This window comes from Sceloporus occidentalis, unplaced genomic scaffold (assembly GCF_023333645.1).
Source record: "Sceloporus occidentalis isolate IW3139 unplaced genomic scaffold, rSceOcc1.0.p SCAF_5, whole genome shotgun sequence".
NCBI lineage: Eukaryota > Metazoa > Chordata > Lepidosauria > Squamata > Phrynosomatidae > Sceloporus > Sceloporus occidentalis.
In genome coordinates this window covers 164,294,307-164,310,451 of record NW_028316985.1, presented here as the reverse complement: position 1 = coordinate 164,310,451, position 16,145 = coordinate 164,294,307, and the positions used below count along the sequence as shown (strand labels likewise).

At 40.9% G+C, this 16,145-nt stretch overlaps 1 protein-coding gene across 5 annotated transcripts in view; it reads right to left on the bottom strand.

Moving 5' to 3' along the window:
- CXXC4 (CXXC finger protein 4) overlaps positions 1-16,145 on the bottom strand; it is a 72,493-nt gene that overhangs the window by 10,489 nt on the left and 45,859 nt on the right. For 2 of the 5 annotated variants that reach the window (XM_089526035.1, XM_089526036.1), the window contains one exon: positions 74-259. The exons of 2 other annotated variants lie outside the window; for them this stretch is intronic. In XM_089526035.1, the coding sequence (XP_089382161.1) occupies positions 74-259 (186 nt within the window). Of the gene's footprint in view, positions 1-73; positions 260-16,145 lie in introns of those variants that run through there. One more of the 5 variants, XM_089526037.1, reaches the window with a different exon arrangement.

Below are 16,145 nucleotides of genomic sequence, written 5' to 3'. Positions count from 1 at the left end.
TTAAGCAACTCACCCAAGAATACTGGACAATGATCAGTAATTACCCAGAATGGTAGAATCTAGTGTGGAGTAATCACTGTGACTTTGAAACAGATGGCACAGCTCTGTCTCTCAGGGAAGCATTAATCACCTGCTCCATCCACTCAGCCTGTCCTCCTCTGTCCTCCTCCTTAACTAGCCAAGATGAGTAAGGGTCAAGTGCACAGATCGTCGGCCTCACACTTCCAAGAATCCTGCCCACATCCTCAGGCTGCACAAGCTGAAAAGAATTCACAACAGAACAAGCAGCTGCTGAAGATATACCAATGTATAGTGTCATTGATTTTAAAAAAAACTGGTCACGTAATGGGCCACCAAGAGAACCACCACCACCACCCCCGGGGCCTGATGTAAAAAGCCATTAACTACTTGGGGACAGAATTCAAAGATATAGCTGTGTTAGTCTGTAGAATCAGTACATAGAGAGTTTTTGTAGCACCTTTGAGAATAACTGAAAGAAAGAAATTGGCAGCATGAGCTTTCGTAGACTTCAGTCTACCTCCTCAGATGCATTTGGTGGAGTGGAAGCCAGATACAGACATATATCAGCCAGTGGTAAATGAGAATGTCAATTCAAATTACAAATCCTTTGTGTATAAAAATGAAGTTGCAGGTCTACGAAAGTTCATGCTGCCAATTTCTTTCTTTCAGTTAGTCTCAAAGCTGCTACAAGATCTCTCTTCTTGGAATAGATACACTTACATGCAACCTACTTGTATCTTCTCAGAAATAAGCCCATGAGTTTAGTGACTCCTCCTCCCAGACTATAAGACTGCAACCTTGGTTTATTCAGTTCATTAACAAGGAGATGGAGGAAGTCCTTTATTGCCTTCAGTATGCATCATTTGGCAATATCACAGGGTAAAGGACAAAATAATTGTGTAAAGATGATGAGCACAATTTACTGGGAACTTGCTAAAACCCTGCTAAAATGAATGAAAATTGCATAAGATTATGATACAAAGCAAGCATCCCCCCTAAAAATAAAATAACAATAGCAAAATCCATATCAAATTAATACGTTTATTAACAATTGTCATTCATTGAGTCAGAACAGAACTGTCATAATGTTATGTTCATCACTCAGTCTAAATCTATGGTACAGTAATCAATTTTGTGCTACCGCCTGTGACTGCAAGCTTTAAAATGGGAAAAACGTCTTAATAATACTGTTTAAACAGGACTTGAACATTCATTCAGAGCTTTAGGACTCTCTTTGGTACATCCACCTTTAAGGATGGGATTTTATTGTCTCTTAGTATCCCTGTTCTGTGCCAATGCGCAGAGATGTTACATGGTCACTTCTTGTCCTAAAGCAAAGTAAACATGCTTTTCAAAGCTAGCAAAAGCACAGCACATATTTCTGCCAGACCTTTCACACAGCTCTGTGCTGGCTGTAAGATGGCTGCTGATAGTAAACAAAGCACAGGGATGTATAATTTATAAAGAAATTGAGTATAAAAGGAGATGGAGTTCAGAATGGTGCCAAGAAACTCACAGAGATCCAAATGAAATTCAGAGGAACACAAAAGGGCATACGTGTAAATAGCACTCTTGTTTGAGCAAGATATTGAAGGGGGAAAAATGTTTCTCTCATGCAACAAAAAATGAAAGGACCTAAAACAGCCCCCCCTCCTGTAAGAATAGCATTTTTAGATGGCATATCAAATGGGAGGAAGGAAAGGTCAATCAAACTTGGTTTCCAAATATGCAAAATGTTAATTGGAAGGTCAAAGCTGATGCTTAAAGTTTGTGCTTTTTGACTCTAGATTCAGGAAATGTTGAAGCAGTTTCGAGCACATTTTTCCCATTTGTTTCACCAAGGAGCAGCATTGGAAATGCACCATGCTGCTAAATCTCTTGCATGATAAGATCTGAACGGGTCTCTTCTTCATTTCTCCTCCATGAAGCAAAGACAGGTTGAGTAGTAGAGATGTAGCATAGCCTTATATTGTAGTTCTTACCATGTTAACAGCAAAGAGCACTGGCTCTCTTGTAATTCACTCCAAGCTTCAATTATATCTACTGGACAGTTTGGAAGTAACACATTACTTGTAATGTGCGAATTTGGTAACTGGTTATTGTTTGTAGCAACAAACTAGAATTTTATCTTTTTGCTTGTCACATCCAGGGCTGCAATTCATTACTTTTCAGTGTAATGTAATAGGGTTTCTGTCTGTTCCTCGTTATTTGATCTGTTCAAACTCTGTCTGAGTAGTGGCATGGGCAGAAGGAAGGGTCACTTCAGTGCATACCCTTGTGAACCTTCTTTGTGGGGTGTTGTGCAGCAATGAGGAGCAGAGAAGCAAGTAACAAGGAGGGAGGGATGGAAAGATGGAAGAGGAGGAGGAAAGCAAGGAAAGAGAGAGGAGACACATTAAAAATGTAGGTTGCCTAAAGTAATAGTAATAGCAAGTACATTTCTATACCATTTATCAGTGTACTTAAGCACTCCCTAAGCAGTTTACAATGTGTAAACTAATTGCTCCCAACAAACTGGGTACTAATTTTAGTGGCCTATGGGAGGATGCCCAGCTGTGTCGACCCTGAGCCCCTGGCCGGTATCAAACCCACAACTGGGAGCGAGTGGCTGAAGTACCGGCATTTAACCACCAGGGATGTAGACAAGGGGGCGGGGGGTCCAGACCCCCCTTCCATTAGATACAATGAATGGTGCGTGCCGCCACGCCACCGCACCACTGCACCCAAGCCCCATTATAATGGTGGCACTTAGTCTGGACCTCCCTTCCCAAAATCTTGGCTACGTCCCTGTAAACACTGCACCACCAGGGCACTACAGTAGAGGTGGTCATTTTTGTTAACCCCACAGCCCCCTAAAAAATTATTTTTGACCCCCAAATGACCACAAACGCATTCTATGTTTCCTCCAGGTTTTGGGAGCCTTGAGCCATTTTAAGATATTTTTTTAAATGAGGTTGTTTTAAAAAGGCCCCTTCTGGGCTTAGATTGACACGGGATGCATAATATAGTGAAAATGACCCCCAGGCTCCAATGGGCAATGCACCCTACTAGACTTCAACAGTTGCTCACCCATGTACTAGAGACCAAGCATATCATGGGTTTTTCTTGGCAAGATTTGTTCAGAATAGGTTTTCCATTGCCTTCCCTTGATGCTGAGAGAGTGTGACTTGCCTAATGTCACCCAGTGGGGTTCCATGGCCAAGAGGGGATTCAAATCCTGGTCTCCAGAGTCATAGTCCAACACTCAAACCACTACATCACACTGGCTCTTTAGAGAACAGGTTACCTGGATATTTTTTTTTTAAAAAAAACTGCTAAAAATTTAAACTGCCTTCTGTTTTCCTCCATTTTGCCTAAAGAAAAGAGTCTGAGTAAGTGCATGGGATTTGAGGTTGGGGTTGAGGACTCCTTCACCAGGCTTGATGCTCCAAACAGTGGCACATGATATGCACTGGGACCAGCTGGATTGGCATGAGTATCTAGAGGAGGCGTTGGCATTTCAATGGATGCCTGAGGCTGGCTCAGCAATTGTTTGGGGGACAGGAAGATGAGGAAGGGAGAGGGATTGAGTGATGACAGCTTCTGTGCACCCACCCAAGGCATGTGTGCACAGTGCAGATGGTCTGCTACTCTGTGTCTGTGAGGATGGGAGGAAGTGTATTTCCAGGCAGAGTAGTCCACTCAGCCTTATGTTGGTCAAAGATGAAGAGAATCAGATACTATTTTGAATGGCACAATAGTAACTGTAATGCTAACCTGTTAGTAACAAGTGATCCAACAATTACGTTCTGTATTTCTGTAATAGTAACAAATAAGGTGGGTGATCTGAATAATAATTAACTTGACTAGTTTGTTTAAATGGGCAAAAACAATTGACCCTCCATATTCTTTGTCCACAGTTCAAGCATCCACATCTTGGAAATATTATATATTGGTCATATCATGAAACAAAATGATACATCACAGACTTCAATATCCCAATCTGGCAAGGACAGTCTAGTTTATTCCTCTATCATCTCACTTTTACAGCTACCTTTAAAATATCCCTGTTTCTCTCTGCTCCTCTGACTCTCCCTCTTTGTCCTCAACTTTCTTCCATTACTGCAAACTGAATTCAAAGTGCAAAAGTAGGTTGCACTCAATTAACTTATTGGGGGAGAGAGAGGAAGAGGAGGAGTGGAATCTTTACTGCACTATTTAAAATTGTTTTCAACAGTTTTTAAATTGTCTGTGTTTTTAACTGATTAAGTATTTAATAACATTTTAATCTTTTAAATTATTGTTGTTATTTACTGGTTTAAATTGCTTTATAGTAATCTGCCCCAAGATCTTCAGATATAGGAATGGATATAAATATTTTAATGAAATAAATAAATAATAAATATATAAATCTTGTCCTTTTCATATGTTGGTTTTGCATGTTGGCTTTGCATTGCAAGTAGATAGACTCAATTAATGAAGCCACAGCCCTTAGTCCTGAGCTGGGTTGTTGATAACAGGGTGACCTGGAGGTCTCTTATTCATAGGGTCACTATAAGTCTTAATAACAATTAACAACAAAACCATTAATAACTCTCCCTGCCCCCGCTTTCTCTTTCCTTCTCTCACACACATGTATGCACGAGCACACGTGTGTGTGCGCACATGCGCACGTGTGCACACACACACACAGAGTCAACATTTCTCCATGAGCTTTGTTAGGATCAGCTGCACAATAAAAATGTAAGCTGTGTAATTTTTTTTTTTAATGTCAGATGACTGATCCATGAATTTACTGCATCAGCTTGGGTGAAAAGGGTTAATCCAGAACACAGTTTGAAAGTAACCAGTTAAAAATAAAATGCTACCTGCATTTAACTACTTCTCTGAATAACAAAAGTGTAAATGGAAACCCACTGGATGACCTTGGGCGAGTCACACAATCTCAGTCACAGAAAACGCCATGATAGATTTGCCCAAGGGTCACCGTAAGTCAGAAATGACAGGACTGCTTCCCCCAGGGTCAAGTGTTTCACCCAAAGGATGGCTGAGGAGGTAGTCAAAGGATGGAATCTGGCCTCAGCTGATCCCATATCAGGTTGCTCCCCCCCAGCAGTTGTTTCTTCCGCGAATATTTCAATGTAATTAGGTCAATAAAGTAGCCCTTTCCAAATCCAACTTTTATTAACTGGTCTCATGATTCCATGGTCGGTCATCAAAGGACTACTTCACTTTCCAAGGTGAAATCCTTGCACTGTTAAATGCATAGAAATCTCATTTACGGGCCAGTCACGATTTATATTGAGGTTGCATTCCTGGATTCATGATGTAAATTGTAATTGATGTAAATAGGGAGCCATTGGGAACCATGGGGATGCATTCTAACAGAGCTGAAGTAACCACAAACTACCATAAATTTTAAAGCGTTTAAAAATGTAAAACATCAGAGCTTACCTTTTAAAAGCTAAACAAGTCTCTCCATTCTGGATTATAAGACTCCAGCTGCTCACCTCTCCCCAGCCTAAACAAGCAGAGAAATCCTCTTCCAGCCAAACAAAAATTGCAAGATTCCAGCCTCTTCCTTTCATTCTTCCTCTTCTAGCCAGGCAAAGGAAACCCATTCCTCCAATGATTGAAAGATTCCAGTTTCTTCCTCCCTATCACACCCCCTTCTAAGCAGGCAAAGGAAACCCTTTCCTTCCACCAATGCCAAACTGCAGTTTCTTTCTCTCCTTCCCCACTCCGCCAAGCTAGGCAGATAAGAGAAATCCAATCCAGTCAGCTTTTTGTAGAATCCTAGAATCCTACAGTAGGAAGAAACCACAAGGGCCATCCACTGTCCAGCCCCCTGCCACACAAGAATACACAATCAAAGCACTCTTGACAGAGACCATTCACCCTCTGTTTAACAATCTCCCAAGAAGGAGACTCCACTACACCCTTAGACAGCATATTCCACGGTTGAACAGTTCTCACCATGAGGAAGTTCTTCCTAATTCTGAGATGGAATCTCTTTCCCTGTAGTTTGGATATATACAGCAAAATAAAACGACTTACCACTCCCGAATTCAAGCCAAATTTGGGCTGCCCTCTGGTTTTACTGCATGGCTTTTGCCCCCAAAGCTGTCATCTGGGTACAGCCCGACTCCAATACTGGTTCCTGGACTTGCTTCAGCTGCCATTTGCAAAGCTGGAAAGCTCCCTGGGCTGTATTCATATGGCGGTTTTGGGGGCAAAAGCCATGTGATAAAACCAGGGTGCAGCCCAAATTTGGCTAGAATTTGGCTTGAGCGGTAAGCCATTTTATTTTACTGTGCACTAAGCCAAGCTCCCTAGTCTCTGGAGCAGGAGAAAAAAAGCTTGCTCCATTTTCAATATGACACCACTTAAAATATTGAAACATGGCTATAATGTCACCTCTTAACTATCTCTTCTCCAGGCTAAACATACCCAGCTCCTTAAGCCGCACCTCATAGGGCATGGTTTCCAGATCTTTCACTATTTTGCTTGCCTTCTTCTGGGAACGCTTGCCCACATCCTCCTTGATATGTGGTGACCAGAACTGGACACAGTATTCCGGGCAAGATCCCAATGTTTCTCCCTGTTGAAATTAATTTTGCTAGTTTTGGCCCAGCTTTCTAATCTGTTAAGGTCATTTTGAATCTGGATCCTAGGCTATTCGCTACCCCTCCTAATTTAGCATCATCTGCAAATTTGATAAGCATGCTCTCTATTCCATCATCCAATTATTTTCTTACCACTCAAAACTCCATGCCAAAACTCAAAACTGTATTGTTCTCTCACCCTCCCCATTCTCTTACTTCTTCCTCCTCATCTCCCACCTCACTCAAGTTCACAGGGAGAGGGGGAGAGCTATGCATTATATGTAAGACTTTTATTTATTTCTGGGGGGGGGGGGGGAATTGTGAATTTGTAATGCCTTAAATAGGCAAAAATGTGACTTGTCCATATTTCATATTCAGCTGGACTTGCATACAGTTTGTAAAATTGGTGTAGTAACTTCCAGAATATACAGAAATTATTAAACAGATTTCTGATTCAGAGACTGAAATCTATATATTGACTGACTGATCAGGAAAGGAAAGGAAAGGAAAGGAAAGGAAAGGAAAGGAAAGGAAAGGAAAGGAAAGGAAGGAAGAAAGAAAGAAATGTAGATTCACTGTCAAATTCAGGAAAGCAGAAGATGGGAGAAATAAGCCAAAGTCATTTAAATGCAATCTGTGAAGTGAAAACCTCTGGTTTTGCCACTGTAAATGGACCGTGTTTAAAAGCTAGAAGGAAATTGGCCCATTTTGGTGGGCTGAGCACACCAACGTGGGAAGCTAAAGTGCTTCAACCTCCTGGCTATATAAATTCAACAGTCCCTGCTGGGGAATCAAAGTCTTGATGAGATTACAGTGAGTTTCTGGATTCTCAGCAATGCTTGCAGGGGAATCATTATCCTGAGTGACAGGAAAGACAGGTTCCTCTGGAAACTGGGGGAGGGGATGTCAGGAATAAAATTGGAATTGATCAGCATTGTTTAAGTCAACCTTCACTGTTCATGCAGGTGCAAATACTGACAAACAGAGGCCTGGTTCCCTAGAGAATTTTTTTTTAAATGAATCTGCTGCTCTGGCTTCTGGGAACAGGCAATGCTATAAAAGCACTAGCATTCTAGAAATTTCACCACAACATAAGCCTGCTAATGTGTAAGCCTTCAACTCTCCATTCTCTCTTTCTTAAGATCAATTTAAATGGAAAGAGACTTATAAAAAAGCTTTAAAAAAATTAAGCATGGCATAGGAAAACAATGTTTGCCTTCTAATTTTGGCTAGGATATTCACTGGATGTCTTTGGGGCTTTGAGTCTAACCCACTTTTCCAAATTAAGTTGAGAACAATAGGAAATGTCTGCAGTGTATGGCACGCTACAATAATGATAACACAACACAACACATAATATTGTATCCCTCAGTTTCATTGTCCTTAAAATCCTTAAAGGCTTAGGGTGGGAACCATGCAGCCCTCCAAATGTTGTTGGACTACAACTCCCAGCATTCATCAACAATGGCTGTGATGGCTAGGACTGCTATGAGAGACAGGCCAGCAACATCTGGAATGTTGCATGATTCCCAACCCAAAACTAAAGGAATTAGTTTGGTTTTAAGCTTTTCAAATTGTAGGGGACACAGTGGCTACTTACTCCTAATCAGAGTAGATCCACTGAATCAGTTGTTGAATGTGAGTTATCATGTAAGTAGATGTAACTGTTTTCTCCACCATATATAGCTGTGCCTAAGGTTGAAGGTTATTCTGTAACACACACACACACACACACACACACCCTATCTCATATATCATGCAAAATGATCTGCCATCATTATCATTATTCTTTTTCCCCAGTCTCCTTAAAACCATGCCATCATTTTGCTGTAAGAATGGAGATTTTTTTAAAGTGCTTATTCTGTGCTGGAAGCAGCTAAAAAAAGCAGAGTTACTGTCTAAGCCTGTGGCAACTGCTAATTGCCTTTTTAGAAATAATTATCCATAGTACGAGGGCAAGAAGTTCTACATTTCAAAGAGCTTATAATGGCATGGGGGGCTGTGTCCCCAAAAGGGAAAAAATACATTATGGTAAGATTATTATTGTTTTCCTATAAAGCTTACACTACATTGTCATTTGTGGGTTCATTTCCATAAACCTGCATGGAATAAAATATAAAGGCTTCCCTGTTGGCAGATACCTTATTTTGAACCAAATATTGCGACACAAAATTCTTCAGAAACTATCCAAGCAGAAGCCTTTTCTCCCTACCAGTACCGAAAAAGTATTAAAATGTGTGTAAATCATCAGATGTAACAATTACACACACACACACACACACACACACATTCACTAGTGGTGGCTGGTGGCTCTAATATCAAGGAAGCAGTGATTTGCTATGTTTTAGAGTGAACTACCCTATCTACTGAACCTATTTGGGGCCTATGATATAGTACCTTGAATAGTTTCTTTAAAGTTTGGTTTAAAAGCTGGAGGCAGTTCACCATCCCACTGACACTGGAGTCATGAGCTGCCATTCACATCTACATTTCACTGAGTGAACATGCAATAAGGATCCATAATAAGTCAGAGATTTGTCATTCTTTAAACAGTTGTATGACCTAAGCATGGTTTTCATGCTTGCATTTTTACAACACCCACAGAGAGAGAGAGAGAGAGACACACACACACAGAGAGACTGTATAGAGAATCTGACACATTCATAACTGCTCTATACAATATACAGAAACAGAATAATTAAACTTAAGGCATCAATCCATAAATCATTGACCCTGTAATGCAACTACATGTGTCAGCAAATCTTAGGAGAGTTAAGCTTGTGGAATCTATTTTCATGAGTCTGGCTGATCACCCCTGATGAAACAACACTAGTTCCTATTTTCCTATGGCATGCCCTAGACAGACCAGCCTGGCTGTAAGACTATGTGAAGCAGTTGCTTCAGGCAGCAGATTCCCAAAGGGTGCTGTTTCTCCACATTCAACCTCTTTCATTTTAGTTTGTAAAAATATGAACAAAGCAGCTGGCACAAAACCTTTGAAGCTTCTGATGGTAGTAGGGGAAAACACAATTGGCTTCTCCCTCATAGCTGCTGCTGTGTCTCTAAACCACAACTGCAGTTTTCTTAGCCTTGCCAGCTTGCTAGGAAGGGAAGGGAGTGTGAAGATGGGTACAAGTTCTCCCCCCCCCCCACTCGCCCTTTTACTAGGCAACTTCAAACAAACAGCAGAGGCCAACCACTTTTCAATAATGTGTGGAAACTTCACTCTGCCATAGAAGAACATGACAAGTAAATTCCTCAATAGTGTCCTGTTGATAAGATCCTCCAGATTTCACAAGTGTTCCTCACAAGATGCAAGAACATAAGAACTAGTAACTAGTACTGTACTGTACTAGTATTGTAACTAGTAACATCCTTTAGTTAATACAGGCCAGTCATATAGTTAGGCAAAGGGAGGCAACTGCATCAGACAGCACATTCTGAGGGTCACAAAATGTTGTTGTTGCATTTTACTGCCAGTGATGGAAGAGCTACTTACAGGATTTTGTGCCTCGTGTGCCAGAATCACTTGCCTGCTTTACACCTTTATATGGGTGGGCAGAGGCCATGATTTGCTTCTCTATCTCAGGCAGCAAAATGTCTTGGGTTGGTCCTGAATGTGCATGCACAAAGCAGTTAAGACAACAGCTTGTTTATATTTTTCCAAATAATTTCTGAATGCTGAGGGTGGTAATTTGGATTTGCATTAGCGACTGTGAAGAGAGACTTCTAGTCTGATATGAAAAAGAGATTAAGAGCAGATTATGCATCCACACATCCAAAGGGGAAAGAAATCCCAAGCTACAAAAATGCAAGAAGAGCAGAGAGCTATGCCTTCACCATTGTGCACTTAGCATCCCTCTTTCCCACTGTTGAACAGATGGTCAATCTGTTGATTTCATGTAGTGAGGGAGGATAAGGAGGGCTCTGCAGTTGGGGAAAATAAGGGAGGCTCTGAAGTGATCAACACCATCAAAGCAAAACGTGGTGAACTTCTTATGTGGCAATGCTCTTGCAATTCCAAACTTGAATGAAGGATATTCTATGTAACAACTTTTGTTGTGTGTAGATTTAGAAGAAATACATGCAAAGAAACTGTCAATATAGATGTATAGTTAAAATGTTTAAGAGTCCTGGGGTTGTGATAACAAAAAAAAATTGATGTGTATTAAAGGACAATTAATATTGAGAAGGTGACACCAAGAATGCATCTTATTCATGAGAAACAAGCAATTCTAACTGGTGCTAGTAACTGTGTAAAACAAACCTAAGCAGAGGTTTGTCTTTTCAGTTAATTAATATACTGCATTATCTTCTCGGTGCTCCATAAATAGGAAGATGCATTGATTCCTAAACCAGTTTTCAGTACCCCTGCCTTTCATTAAAAATAAAATGAAAATCACAGAAAAATACAGTTCCAGCCTTTACAGTTACCAGTAAAGGGTCTATGATGTGAGAGCAATACAAAGTGAAGCGAATCTCTCCAAAGTAGGCATTAAAATTCTTAGAAATAGGAATTGTAATCTGGACAATTTCTACAAGTCATCCAGGTTTTTGTAGTATAAAATGTGGGTTATTTTCATGAAGCCAGAGCAAAGTACACACAGCCCTCACTGGACACTCTTCACACATGCTTCAAACTGGAGTGGCACTCCACTGCTTTTCATTTTCTAAAGAGCTTTCCCTCTGACTTTGCAATGTCCTGTGGGATTATATTTCAGAAACCTGCTGGGCACATCTGCACTGGAACTAAATACTATCTGGTGCACTCTTGGCACATTGCATTAACTGACTGCATGGCATCACAGTATTGATATGCCATGCATATTTTAAGGATGCAAATTTCATTCTCATAAGCAGCAATAAAAAATTAATTAGTTTCTCTCCAGTGTGAGAAAGTTGTCAAAAACTATGCAGCTTTCAAGATTTGTTCTGTGGAAAATCTGCCCAACTTCTTTTCTGCACAGAGAACATGATTTTCTGCACAGGAAGAAAGTTTTATGTGCAGAAAACATGATTTTCTGGGTGAAAAATAACTTTTTTTGAAGAGATAAACACACTTTCTCTGTGCAACACCATCACCACCCACTTTAGCTTGGTTCAATTTTGCACAGAAAAAAGGTCCCAAATAATTAAGAATCTTGTCACAAATAAATTTTCTTGGCAGGGAGTCCTGACAGGCAGGAAGCCTCTTTTCCATTGATTGAAACAATTAATGGAAACAATGACTAGAGCGTGATTGGCGGAAATCTGGACTCTTATCTGGCAGAACTTGCCATAAGAAATTCCTTTGCTCTTACGGAGAGGCAATTAAAGCAGAGGATCAAAGTCTCGTCAGGCAGAACTGTTTAGGGTGGTGAAGGAACTGATGGTGATGCCATCTACCCAGAACCCTCTATTTAACCCAACAACGGCCTGCTGCGACACTTTTAATAACTACTTTGCTGACAAAATTGCTCAAATAAGAGCCCATTTGGACACCAATATTGAAGCACAATTGACTAATGAGGTGTCCAGTAAACCTGTTTATGAGATTAAACTGGATCAGTTTGAGCTAGTGAGTACTAATGATGTGGACAAGATCCCTGGAAATGTAAAAAAGACAACATGCCCTCTTGAACCCTGCCCATCATGCCTGGCCATCCAAGGGGGTGAGGCACTAATGGTACTTCTTAGACATATCATCAATGCTTCCCTTGGGGAGGGCTATATACCATCTTTTTGAAAGAAGCAATCATTAGACTGCTCTTGAAAAAACCCTCCATCGACCTCCTGGACCTGAAAAATTATAGGCTTGTTTCTCGTCTACCATTTTTGAGCAAGGTGACCGAGAAGGCGGTTGCTCTTCAGCTCCAAGTGGTCTTAGATGAAGTCAATTTTCTTGATCCATTTCAAATGGGCTTCAGGACTGGGTATGGGGTGGAGACTGGTCACTTTAACTGATGACCTTTGTCTAGACATTGACAGAGGAAGCGTGACTCTGTTGGTGCTTCTAGATCTCTCAGTGGCATTCGATACAATAGATCATGGCTTCCTCTTGGAGCGCCTGAGGGAGCTAGGAATTGGAGGCACTGCCCTGAAGTGGTACCATTCCTTCCTCTCAGGCAGGTTCCAAAGGGTGATGCTCAGGGACAGTTGCTCTTCAAAAACAGAGCTTAATTGTGGTGTCCCCAATGCTATTTAATGTCTATATGAAACCACTGGGAGAAATCATTCATGAATATGGGGCCAGGTGTTATCAGTACGCTGATGACACCCAAATATATTTCTCCATGTCCCGGTCATCAGCGACAATGACAGATGGCATTTCTCCCCTCAACCAGTGTCTTCAGGCAGTATTGGATTGGATGAGAGAAAACAAGCTCTAATTGAATCCAGACAAAATGGAGGTACTTACAGTAGGGGCTCCCAAATCAGGTTTTGGGTTGCAACCTCCAGTCCTAGAGGGGCTCACACTCTCCTTGAAGGACTGTGTTTGCAGTCTGGAGTTGCTTCTTGACCTAACGCTTCAGATGAGGAATCAGTTGAATGTGACGGTCAAGAGTTCCTGTCATCAGCTTTGGCTGATACACCAATGTGCCCTTTCCTGGAATGGCGTGACCTCAAAACTGTAGTCCATGCACTGGTTACCTCAAGACTTGATTTTTGCAATGCACTCTACATGGAATTACCCTTGTGCCTAATCCGGAAACACCAGTTGGTACAGAATATTGCAGCCAGACTGATCACAGGAACAACCAGGAGTTATCATATAACACCAATATTGAAGTCACTCCATTGGCTGCCTATTAGTTTCCAGGCACAGTACAAGGTGTTGGTCATCATCTTTAAAGCCCTACATGGCTTGGGCCCAACCTATCTAAGGAATCACCATCTTCTATATAATCCATCTTGTACACTCAGGTCCTCTGGGAGGATTTTCCTACAGCCCTTAAAGACCAGATTGACAGCAACCTCCCAGAGAACATTTTCTGCAGCCATTCCCAATTTATGGAATGGCCTGCCAGACGAGATCCATCAAATTACTAATCTAGAAAGCTTAAAAAAGCCATTAAGATGGATCTCTTCTGGCAGGCCTTCTCGGAATAAAATACTCGGCCACGTAAAAGACTTCTCCATTTATCGAACTCTGCCTATGGTTATTGCTGGATTTTAAAATGTTAGTTTTAGTCATACTGTTTAATCTTGATTTAAGGGGGGGGGGGGTACTAGGTATATATGGATATATTTTAGCCTGTTGTATGCCACTTTGATTGCCTGGCAAAAAGCAGGATAAAAATTAAAATATTTTTTTAATATTCCCTCTCTCTCTCAATCTCTCTCTCTCTGTGTGTGTGTGTGTGTTTGTGTGTGTGTGCACACGTGCACGCACCTTCAAGTTGCCTGTGGACCTATGGTGACCCCAAGAATTTCATAGGGTTTTACTTAGACAATGAATACTCAGAGGTGGTTTTGCCAGTGCCTACCTTTGAAATATAGCCCACAGCACCATGTATTTGTTGGCAACCACCCATTCAAGTGCTAATCAGGGATGACCCTGCCTACTCACAGATCAGAAGAGATCTGGTGCCATTCAGGCTATATCTCCCATCAACTTAAAATCAGATCTTGATCCTCATATAATTGTGCTTCTTGGGAATGAATGACCTGTCTCTACAAAATATCTAACATCCAGTTTTTATCCATTCAATAAAATCTCCAGAGAGAATTGCACAAATATATACTTCCCATATTGTTTAACTGCCCAGACTGCATGAGAAGACAAATGACCCAAGCATATTTTCCCCTTTGCTCACTATGGTGAGGATAGATTTGGACTGTTTCACAAGTTCTAACAACTTGGAAGGAGAAAACAACAAAGCTCCACTTTTGAAGGAGTTAACCAGAATGATAGCCCTGACACTAGACGCCTAGGATTTCCATCCAAACAGCTTTTTGAAATGATGTAAATGGATGTGGGCAATTTTGTTCTCCAACTCAGCACATCTACAGTGTTGAAATATGATTCCCTTACCAATTCTGCTGTGCTGTCCCTGTGAGTGATACCAGGCAAACACATGATAGATTCAAGGTTATCTTGCAGACCCATCAGCACAGATGAGCGTAACAAATGACTTAAATTGGCTGAGATCTGTGGCAACCATCCAGCACAGCTTTCTGGAGATCAAGCAGGGCAGCATTTGCCATGCTGAGTACAACATTTTCTTCATGGTACAAGATAACCTGAGAGGCTTGCATGTGAGGTTCAAGTATTATGCTGCCATCAGTGTGTTGAAACACAATAGCGGGAGAAAAGCTTTCATATGTGTGTGTGTATACACACACACACACACACACACATGGGCAGAGGATAAGAAAAGGGGGCACACTCAAAGTCCATAAATGTTTCTCTCAGTTAAAATGTTGGAAACTGCTATTCTAAAATCCATAGCTGGAAACTGTCCCTATACAAGTGTTTTTTATTGTTGTATAGTGCCTTCTGACAGTTTTAACAATATTCTGACGACACTGGGAGATGTCTTTAAATTCCTAAATCTTCAATTTTTTGCATGGTTCCGATATGATATGGGGCCCCACTGCATCTTTAATTGTTTTTTCTTTCAGAAATAAGCACAGTGGGCCCTTGGTATCCTCTAGGGTTTGGTCCCAGAACCTCTCGTGGATGCCAAAATCCATGGATGCTCAAGTACAATTAAATACAATGACATAGTAAAATGGTGTTCCTTATATAAAATGGCAAAATCGAGGTTTGCTTTTAGGACTTTATATTTTTGGAAAGATTTTCAATCCATGGATAGTTAAATTTGTGGATAAAAAATTGTGTGGATATAGAGGACCAACTGTACAGGAATTTCCAGTGATGCTTTTCTGACTTTTAACAAATTTGCTCCCTGGTAAGCAGCTACATGCAGCTGAGGTTCTATGGGCTCACATTCCTCCTTTACTTCCATCACCATCTCCAAACAAATTGATAATAAGCAACTGTCAAACAACTGTGTAGTACTAATACAGCACATGGTCTATCAAAGTGCCCAGTCAGCTTATCAGAAGAACATACTGACAGGTAGGGCATGATAGAGGTCAATCTTCTCTTCTTCTTTTTTTTTTTGTCCCATAGCATCCAGAATTTAAAAAGCACTTGGACTACAATTCACAGAATCACCAGCTGGCATAGCCAGAGCAGCAGTGGTGACTAAGGTTGTATGTGGGACTATGAATTACAACTTCCAAAAACTTATACAAATCCTTAAGCAACTGATAATGAAGTATTCTTTCTTTGAATGTGGACAATACCATAATAAATTTGTTGTTGTTGTTATCTTAGATGGGGAAACTTAAGAGTGATTCAATTCAGGTGCTCTAACACTATACTGCACCACCTCCCTGAATGTATACACTAAATCTTATTGTATTTTCCAAACAAATCAGAATGCAAATTGCACTAAAATTAGCAAACCAGCTCACTATTCATACCCTTCCAGATATTGTTGGAGTCTGACTCCCACCAGCTCCAGTTAGTATGGTAAGGGATAATGGGAA